General features: G+C 37.1%; 1 protein-coding gene across 1 annotated transcript; it reads right to left on the bottom strand.

Moving 5' to 3' along the window:
• Window positions 1-2,080: 2,080 nt before the first annotated feature.
• Window positions 2,081-9,529, bottom strand: ndc80 (NDC80 kinetochore complex component). The gene is made up of 17 exons (XM_044111187.1): window positions 9,336-9,529; window positions 8,813-8,908; window positions 8,331-8,414; window positions 7,519-7,645; window positions 7,069-7,241; window positions 6,728-6,830; window positions 6,505-6,594; window positions 6,089-6,182; window positions 5,888-5,988; window positions 5,555-5,699; window positions 4,651-4,856; window positions 4,398-4,547; window positions 4,200-4,289; window positions 3,998-4,090; window positions 3,787-3,917; window positions 3,047-3,149; window positions 2,081-2,440 (listed from the first exon to the last, which is right to left on the bottom strand). The coding sequence occupies exons 1-17, from the start codon at window positions 9,341-9,343 to the stop codon at window positions 2,312-2,314; spliced, it is 1,923 nt and encodes a 640-aa protein (XP_043967122.1). The 5' UTR covers window positions 9,344-9,529; the 3' UTR covers window positions 2,081-2,311.
• Window positions 9,530-10,336: the final 807 nt, after the last annotated feature.

Raw genomic sequence — 10,336 nt, 5'->3', positions numbered from 1 at the left:
CTGTCTTAAAAAGTCAGTTTTTGGTGTCATACAGAAATTTTAACAAAATAAATAATTTCAAGTACTTTTTCTACCGTTTATAAGACAATAGAAAATGTCTTTGAATCCCTCAACATGAACTGTCTCAAACATTTAACTGATGTTGTACACAGAACATATTTGGCACACAAATAAGGCGCTAAATTGGTTTAATATTTGTATGTTTATTCCCGTTAGACACTACAATGCCGACGACAGACAGCATTAAGTTTTGAGTCAGACTCTCATTACAGAGTTCTGGACCACTTCTCTATGTGTTTGGCACACAGCTAAGGCAAAGGTTGTTTTGCCTTCTGAATCTGGAGACAATTAGTGGCTGGAGCAGAATTCAAAATGCCAGAGCCATTCAAAGAGTGGGCCTAAAGTTTCACAGTGGTGTTTTGATAGAGAGCTGTGAGAAAGAAAGGAAGAAAGTGCACCCATTCCCTCTCTGTTATCTCCTTCCATACTGGAAAACAGATTGTTCTAGATAGGATTAATCCATAATGCATGCTTTTGGTTTCTGAAATGAGTCTTGGTTGATCTCTGGTTTATGTTTTCAGATCCATGCTTTCCATCCAACCTCTTCTCTCCTTTCAAAACACAACAACAGCAACAATGAGCGCACAGTACTAACAAGAGTTGGGTTATATTGAACATATTGGGTTATGAGAACGTTACAAAGCACTTCCATAACTTGTGATAAAAAATATATCCGTACAGACTGTCATTTGAAATGTTGGTTAGCGATGCCACCTGCGCTTCAGTCGTCAGACAAACAGACTCTGCTCTTTTCGGCTGGCTGAAGTCCTGTAGCTGTGATACGATGGCACCGACTTTCATCTATTAATTCCCAGGGTAAGAATCCTCCTCTCGTGTCCACTACCCCAAGCTAACACACACATGGTCCAGGGTGTTTTCTGCTAGCGGTGGAAGTTATCCATCACATTTTGATTCCCACCCCCAACTCCATGGAGCCCCTCACAGTCACTTCATCTCTTCCCATCACATCTGCCAAAACATTTCTCCCACGCTTACAGTGTCGACACTTTTCAGAGGTTCCCTGAGGAAAAAAGGCCTATATGTTACCCCACAGGCATGATGGGAAAGGCTTAGAGTCAGACGCCACTTGAAATACTGAGACATGTGCATATTGTTCTGCACCAAATATTAGTTTCCTACTTGGTCGGTTGTTTGAATCTGTGAAAACACCCAGCAGGTTAATCAGTCTAATGCCAAGTAAATTAACTGACTCAGTATTGTGATTAACCACTTATTTAAACACAATGAGATATGCAGAATCTACAGTCATTCACAGAAGTGAGTTAAAATGCTATATTTTTGAACAGTAAAAAATGAGACCATAAAAAAATAAAACATTTTTAAAGCAGTTAAAAAAAACAACTGCAAGCAGATTGCACAAGTAAGCTCATGCTTAAACTAAAGATGTCAAAGGATCTTTTTATTTAATTGCAACATTCAGTTTCCAGTAGGAGTCTGACAGCATCCTACATTAACAGATTTATTGTTTTGAGAAGATCTACTGCCAACAGACCATATTTCACTTTGTGCTGTCTTTTTTTTTTTTCTACCAACATTGGTGTTTTGAAATGAGGTAAAAATCTAAAGTTTGGCTTCATCAGGCAATAATATATTACTCTACATCCTTTGAGAAGATTTTAGTCACACACTCAAGTTTTCTTCAGACTTGTTTTGTAGCCATACTCCTTTAATCATGGACACAAGACTTAGACAAAAAATGTGAAACCTGAAACTCCTGCAGCACAATTAATGCTGTTTTTGGACTCTTTGCAGACTTCTTAACCTCTTATATTTTTATTACGTTGGAAGAAACACGCAGCTAAGTCACTGCTGTTCCATGTTTGCTTTATCCTGCCACTATTTAATGCTGTCAATGTTCCAGAGTGCATGTCTCTCCATCACATAGTGCTGTGCAAGTTTTTGCAGTCTGTAAATCTGTGCTGCCATCTAGTGGTTTAATGCATTAAAATGCATCTATGAACCGACAAAAATCTAAGAAAGCTGAGAAAAGGAGACGGAATAAGCTCTTCAATATTTTTATTTTTAAAATTTTTTATTATAGTATACAAATACTCAAATTTAGAAACTGACATGAAAACTGGAGCTAAAAACTTGAAACATCAACAACAAAGTTATACATAACGTGTAAAGAAAACAAAAAGTGAACATTGTGACAAACTGAAACATTTGTTGGGTGGGAATCAGTTGGGTTTTTTTTTTACAAACAGAAGCAGGAAAATCCTATCCGTCTTTACAAACAGTTTGCCTCAGACAGGAAGCTCTTTAAAAGCTCCCGCAGCTTCTGAACCGCTGCCTCGTCTTCTTCTATGGCCTTGGAGCAGAGGCGCTGGACTCTGCTGTGCAGATCCTCCAGACACTTCTGTAGGAGATCAAAGCATAGAAAACATTTGGTGAGAACCGAAAGCTAAATGCAGCTTCTTGAGACGAACCATAGTCTAAGAAATAAAAATAATGTACCCAAAAATTGAAATTAAATACATTTATTCTAACCTCCGACTCATCAAATGCCAACACATATTCCTCTCCTCAAAATCACTTATTTTCTTAATAGTAGTCATTAACAATTTAATATTACATTTATAGAAGCACTGTATGGTAATAATGAAGTAATTAAAACCGTTTCTAAAGGAGAACCACTTGTTTAACATGGTGCAGAGGTGAGTATTTTCATAGTTTGCATTTCATTCAAACATTAGGAAAATCTCTTTGATGATTCTGAAAATGACATTGATCCTGTCTGCGAGTTTGAGGGATGAAGAAGAAATCTGCAGCAGAATGTAGCATTCAGTTTACCTGCACAACACTCTGTGCATGAGACGCCTGCACAGGTCTGGCTGCCACTCTGGGTTGCTTGCATGTAGAAACTTGTACATATTTTACATGTTGTAGTAAAGTTTGCAGACAATAGACCTTTTTCATATGGAGACAGACTGATTTCTGAAGGAAACAATAGTAGGAATGTTACCTCAGTTATGGCCAGGTGGGTTGCAGCTGTTGCAAACACAGAAACCAGGTTATTGGCTACGGTTCTCCTCTCTTCGTTCGTCTCCTGTAGCACCAGGTGGTATCTAAGAAGAGAAGACAGAAAAACCCAGAGAGAAAACTACAACAACATATCTGTACGGATTTGTTGCTTCAGTCGAACTTTTAAACAGAAATTAAAAACAGGAAAAGTAAAACCTGAATTTGGAAATTCTAGCAGTCCAATGATGTCACATAATGCATATGACTTCACCTAATGTGTTGGGTAATCAAGCAAATTTATTAGCTTATGAAAACAAAAAAGCAGAAATATGCGTGACAACAAAACACCAGGGAAGTCGTAAAGTCTGGGTCCCTGTATATATTAATTGTGTAAAAGTTAAAAAAATTTTCAAGAGACGACTTTTCAGAGCTCTCATTTGGAGTCCATTCCTTTAAAATTTTTAAATTCTGTTACAACAACGTAAAGTTACGCAAATAAATCTGAAGTGGGCAGGAATTAAAAATAGGAACCGCTGCAGTTCTCCAACAGTAAGCTCACTGTCTAGTTCAAAATAAATACGGCTCTTCATCAAACATAGTGGACAAACAGTAGCTAGAAGAAATAGGCCTCAGTTGAGGCCTCATTTTAAGGCTTTTTTTTTTTACATCTCTTTACCAGGAGTAACAGTGAATATGCTGAGCACTGCGCATGTTGCAGACGCACTAACAGATGTTGCTTACTGTTGCTGCGCTCCCTTCAGCTCTTGCACGGCCTCATCGTAACCATCATTGACTTTCTTCTCGAGAAGCTTGAGGTGGTTCTCTGCAGACTCCATCTCTGCTGCCCAGTCCTGCTCCTCTCGGGCCAACTTCTACAGAAGCATACCTTATCATCAGGCACTGCATATCTAGGACAAATGTTTCGTTTTTTTTTATATAAAAATAAGCGTACCTGCATATCTGTGTCCAGCTGTTCATCCAGCTTACGGATCTGCTCTCTGATCTGCTTTAGATCGTTGGACTTATCCACAATGTTAGAATTGACCTAAAAGACAAAAATACTACTAGTAAAAAAAAAAAAAAATCACGAAAAGATGTGCACGCAACATTTCAGCACCAAATAATAATAACAATAATAAAAAAACTATTGCTACTTGTTCACAAGACTCTTCCAGGCTGAGTTTCAGGTTTGACAATCGGCTGTTTTCTTCCTCCACATCACTGATCAGCTTCCTCAGAAGCATCTATGACACAGCACAAAAAAGTTGTTGTGTTTTAGAATCCATATTTAATTCTAAATTAAACGACGTTTTGATCAAACTTTTCATTAACTTCAGTTATACAGAAGGCACCTTGATCTGTGTTTTTTGCTGAACTCCACTGCCAGTTCCACATTCAAATGACCTGATCTCAAAATCATGACCGCAGGCGTTTTCTGCAGACATTGGGATCAGTTTCAGCTTCCGGGCCAGCTTGTGGTACTCGGCCACCTTCAGCTCCAGCTGGGATTAAAGGAAATAACATACAGAGAAAGGGATCATTTTAAGTCTGAAGAATGTTGCGTCTTTCATTCAATGCAACCCAACAAGTAAAAGTTACACATACCGTCTCCTTCACTTTCGCCAGTGCGATTTCCTCATTCCACCTGTGTTGTTCGGCGTCCTCAAGAGACTTGCTGAGACTGGCGATGGTCTGCTGAAGTTCTCTCTTCTCCCGGTTGATTCTCTCCACATCAGCTGGAGTAAACTTTTGTTTCTGCAAGAGGTGCTGAAGCTCGTTCCTCTCATGCTTCAGAGTCTCCAAATGGCTGACTAAAAGGTTACAAAATAGAACAATAAACACAAAGGCAAACAGAGTCCCTTCATGCGACTGGAAACGTTTTCTCTCTATTTTTATTGGTCTTTTTAGAATTTGTCTCTGGCTTTCTTTTAGATAATGCAACTGAAAGAGCAATTCATGTCACAAGAAGTTTGTTTTTCATCTTAGAGATTTTAATCCTGGTTCAGGAGCCTCCATATTTAGCTATATTTCCCTCCTAAATCCGTCGCCAAATGAGCTACTACTTCTTTTCATACGTATGAAGACAAACTTCTCAAACCCGAAGTCTCTGACTACAGTTTTGATGGAGGTTTCTACTAAATTAATCACCTGAATCAAAGTTAAATCAAATGTAAACAAGCTGCAGAAATGTGTGACCACACTGGTAAATGTAGGCAGGACCTCTCTGACCAGAGGGGATTTCTTAGCAGTCGCACTTTTATGGTGCATTCAAGTGCAACTGGCACAACAAGGATTCCAAAAACGTCTCTGATTATTTTTAAGTGTTGTATAATCCATCAGGCACTAACTAACCTGATTAGATTTTTTTTAATCAATAAAGAATTGGGCTGAATAGTGACTGAGATTATATTACTACACTAAATTAAATCCAGAAACAATGCGCCCATAGCACTCTAGTGCTCTAGTGCTGACATTTTCAGGAGAAAAACAGTTTGCTGCTCATATCTACCGGTGTTCTCCAGCTCGTCTGTCAGTTCTGAAAATTTGCTCTCCAGGCTGGCTGTAAACGACTCCAGTTTGCTTCGATAACTCTGCAGCTTCTTAAGGTCCGCCTGCAGCTTCACCTTCTCCATCCTCTTTGTCATTAGACGGTCCTGTGGAGGGAAGATGGACCAAAAATGATCTGAATGGACAAAACACTACAAAGTCCAGCAAACAACAACGAAAGGTGAAGGCAGAATCTTTTTTTTTTTAATCGCAAAAACAGTACATTTCTTCCCATAAATAAAAGTCAAGCATCTTTCTATTGAGTATAATGTTACATTATTATAATTTTTCTTACCGTCTGACTCTCTTTCTCTAGACGCTCCAGTTCCTTACTGAGGAAGCGGTGTTTCTCCTCCATCGATTCCAGCAGGGTCTCATCAACGTTGTAAAGTCGCTCTGTGGGGGAAGATGCACATCTTCATTTTTTTGCTTTCACACCAAAAAAGTGTTTTTGAATTGCACTCTTAATTGAAGCTCTGGGAACTGCTATACTTACTCAGTCTGGTGAGGAACGCCTCGTCCTCATCCTCAAAAACATCTTCACCGTGCATAAACTTGGAGTAGGTTTCAGCCATGTAGTCAAGAAAAAGCTGCAATATCAAAATGTATTTGTGCGTTAAGTTACTGACTTTGACACAGTAAAGATGATCTGGTAAAGAAACTGAATCTAGCATATAGAGAAAACGGTTTTGTACGCCCTTTAAACAAATTAGTTTAAATTGCTTTTCACTAAAGCTCATTTTGCTGCGACAGACTGGCGATCTGTGCAGAGTGACCCCACCTCTCGCCCGGAACGTTAGCTGGAGATAGGCACCAGCACCCCTCCTGACCCCACTAGGGACAAGGGTGTACAGAAAATGGATGTGTGGATGAATAAAGCTCGTTTTGTTTAAGTTAAAGCAGCTGGATTACCTTGTTATACTCAGCTCCTTCCTCAATATTGGCAGTGTCCTCACAGAAGTCACTCAGCAGAAGCTCCTGCTTACTCAAATTCCAGTTGATCTGAAACACAGGGGGTTAGAAACCTTGAACACTTGTACCTTTTTATTACATATGGTGGTGTAATGAAAAGAGTTTTTATTAAGGTGGTGCAGGGTTCTCCCTAAACAGTCTGGTGTTTCTGCAGTCTTCTCACCTTGACGTTATCTATGAGCCACATGAGAGCACCCAGAGCCTGGGGCCAAGTGTGTGGAGCTCCAACCGAATACATGGAGCACTTGGAGAGAACGAACGGATATCTTTGTAGAAACAAGAAGAACAGGAGGAAAGAATCAGCAATTTTTCATCAACTAAAGAAGAATATTTACATAAACAAAATACAAACTTGACGCATGATTAATTACTTTAATAATTTTTTTTTTCCATTAAATTTGTTCTAAGTTATTCTAAGTTGCTCCTTTAAATGCAAACAAAAAAAAATCAAATATTTTCTCAAATCATAATGTGTACAAAATCTTAAGTAGATTGAACTTCTACCTTAAGGCTTTGAGCAGAGCTGGAACCTCCTCTTCCACTTTAGAGTTTGGCATCTCAAACGTTGGATCCAGCTGGCGGTAGATGAACTCAAACATCTTTACAAACTCCTTTGTGGAGGGTGACTGCAGTGTTTTGGCTGACAATGTTCCTGGGTAACCCTGCTCTGTCAAGAACTAAAATAAATAATAAATTAAAAAAATATATATATATATATTATTAGGGAAAATCCAGAAGAAGTGGCATTTTTTCCACACATGCAACAAGCATACATAATACTTAATCCACACAGAAAAGATGCAAAACATCCTTTTTAAAAGCGAGCAGCCATGCCACGTCATGGCTTTGGTGGAGAATTAAGCTTGAAAACTTAATGGCTAAAACAGAAATTACGCAAACTACTAGTTCACATCATTATAGATGACCTTTCATAGAAAAATATATGGGCCTTACCTCGTGTAGCTGCCTGATGCATTGCTGAACAAAGGATTTATCATGGAGCGGTCTGGAATCTTTTATCTTCTCAGTTCCTCCAAACCCAGACAAGGTGCTGTTAGGCGGCAAGCTGGCACCACTAGTTCTGGAGTAAATGATCAATACACTATTAAAAAAAAACAACAACTTTTCCATTGTGATAAAACAAAACACTAAGTTAAAGTATTAGCAGTAAATTCGACTGATCTTAAGATGTGTCCATCTTAAGATGCGTTTTAAGCACTAAAATGTTTTGTCTATTTTTTTTTATTACACAGAAATTATAAAATAAAGACATCTCCTTGGCATTAATGAATAAATCATGCTTACTTTACTTAATCTAACTTGTGTAATTCTATGAAAATGTAAGATTACTAAAATGCATAACACAAATGTTATTTATCCTGACATCAGGTTGTTAAAGTTGTGCTACTCTGTGCAGAGCAAAAATATATATGTGTATGTATGTTTATTTAAAGAAGGTTGACTGAAATAAGGACTTTAAAAAATATTAATAATTTAGTCAGAGTTTATTCCATGTTTTTGTTCAAGTGTATTAATAAAAACAGTGAAATAGAATTTTTTTTATCGTCTGTAGTTTAGAAGGACTAGGAATAAATATTGGCATATCAGTTCTTCATTTTGTTGTAAATCTTTGCAAAAAGTCTGTGAAACTGTGTTATTTTTTACTGAAGCTATTACACCAAGAAAACCACATACTAGCCTGTGTTTAGCGTTGTGATTGAAAGTGTTTTGTCGTTTCCAAGGTTTTGGAAATATTATTCCCTTACCGGGGACCAAAAAAGCTGGTTCTTCTTTCAGAGGTCCCAGATGGTGGTTTGGACATGCTGAGCTTTCCAAACGAAGGCAGTTTACTACGATGAGATCCAAATACGCAGTAAATTGAGGAACATCATTCTACATTTAAAATGTTCGTTACATACATTCGTTTTTCTTATTTTGCAGATGTTCATTTAGTTTTACAGAATTATCTCAATATGTTATAACAATAACGCCTACAATAAGAAATCAATGCTCTCCTGTGTTAAATATTTTTAGCAGAATGTGTTGTGGGTAAATGGCATTTGAATAGCGCTTTATTCTAATGGGTATGGTTTGTTACACTAAAAACAACCATAAAAAAAACACTAATTACATTTCTGAATCCAAGAAAAGATGCACCGCATAATAATATCCAATCACTGCTCTCCTTATGCATTGCTATGGGGCAGGCCCCAAATATGTGAGAGATGAAAGTTAATTTCAAACAAACCTTTGAGGTGTTGTGTACACCATACTCATCCTGTTGCTGTCTTGAACTCTCATCGGCATGTCTGATGGTCGGCTGCCTGCTCGGCTTTTCCTTCCACTTGATACATTCAGAAATAAAGCATACAAGCATATGTTCGTATCTAATAAACAGCTGTTACATAAAAGGCAACATTTGTAGTTACCAATTACATCTGATAATCAATACAATTTTGCTAGCTTAGCTGTCACAATCTGAACATAAAATAGTTTAGAGGTAATAGAGGTAATGCTATTTTTTAAAATGAATCTAACGCAAATTTACGGAACATAAACTCAACATACACAATACGACTTAGTGAAACAAAACTTGAAAACGGATATAAACTCATAAGTCGGTCAGCAAACATCGCGGCAGCTGACTTTAAATTTAACGGTTGTCGGGTAACAAAAGCGACTCATCCAAACAGAAAGACCTTATTATACAATTTCCCTGAATTTAGTTTTCCTGCTAGATTTAACTCAGAAAAGTGTGAATTTACACTTACCGCTCCATGTCTTATCTGTTTGATTATAAACTAATGTTTACTAAATCAAAAGTTCATCCGAGTTTTTCCGGTGAACCCCGCCAAAACACTCCAAAATCGAACAGCGATGACGTCACACCTATACGGTGTGCACTTCGGGCCAAACATGCTTCAACGCATAATACGCATTCCTAGTGGAACTGCTGAAAAGGCTCATTTTCAGCCGTATGATGGGAAACATTTATGTGATTAGTTTGTGTTATCAAAAAATAAAAAATAAAATTAAATTAAATGCATGGATGTGTCGATTATCCCATAAAGGGATGATCGACCCATCTAGTAGCCATCTAGTAAATTACCTAATTTGTTGATGGTTCACTTATGGACCCAGTAGTGGACATACGAAATTTATCTAAATACTTCGAGATTATGAAAAAATAAAACATGCAACATTTTTTTAAAATTTGGGACAATTTACTTAAACTGTCTTTGACGGGTTTAACACCATCATGAAACAAAATTTTTTTTAAAAGAAGAATGTAGTTAATATGGAAAATGTGACCATATTTAATAATGTAATTAAGCTGAGTAGACTTTTTAGAAAGAGGCAGCAACCCTTTCTGGACAATTGACACTTAACACCAGCAATGTTGTTCTAATCTTTTAAAATTTAATTTCTTCAGTTGTAATATCCTATATTACATATTCTGTTATTGCGTCTATTCTAAAATAATTTAAAGTGTCATTGTGACACATCAAACACAAAACAACATCTGATTGCCTAATCTGCACTTTGTATAAGGAGAATTTGCACCGACTCAGTTAAGTGTACAAGGCCAAACCTAAAATAAATTGACAGAACAACAGTCTAAATTATTTAAATGTGTAAAATTGTGATGGCATGAACACAAAGTTTAATGAATGTCACCTTTTTGTTTAAAATACATTATTGCAAGATTTAAATAATTAGAGAAAATTTTATTTGATGCATGTATTTCAAATTTTATTTAAATTATTGGGTA

This window comes from Gambusia affinis, linkage group LG03 (assembly GCF_019740435.1).
Source record: "Gambusia affinis linkage group LG03, SWU_Gaff_1.0, whole genome shotgun sequence".
NCBI classification, from domain to species: Eukaryota; Metazoa; Chordata; class Actinopteri; order Cyprinodontiformes; family Poeciliidae; genus Gambusia; species Gambusia affinis.
The sequence above is the reverse complement of the archived record's forward strand: the minus strand, read 5'-3'. Positions and strand labels throughout refer to the sequence as shown.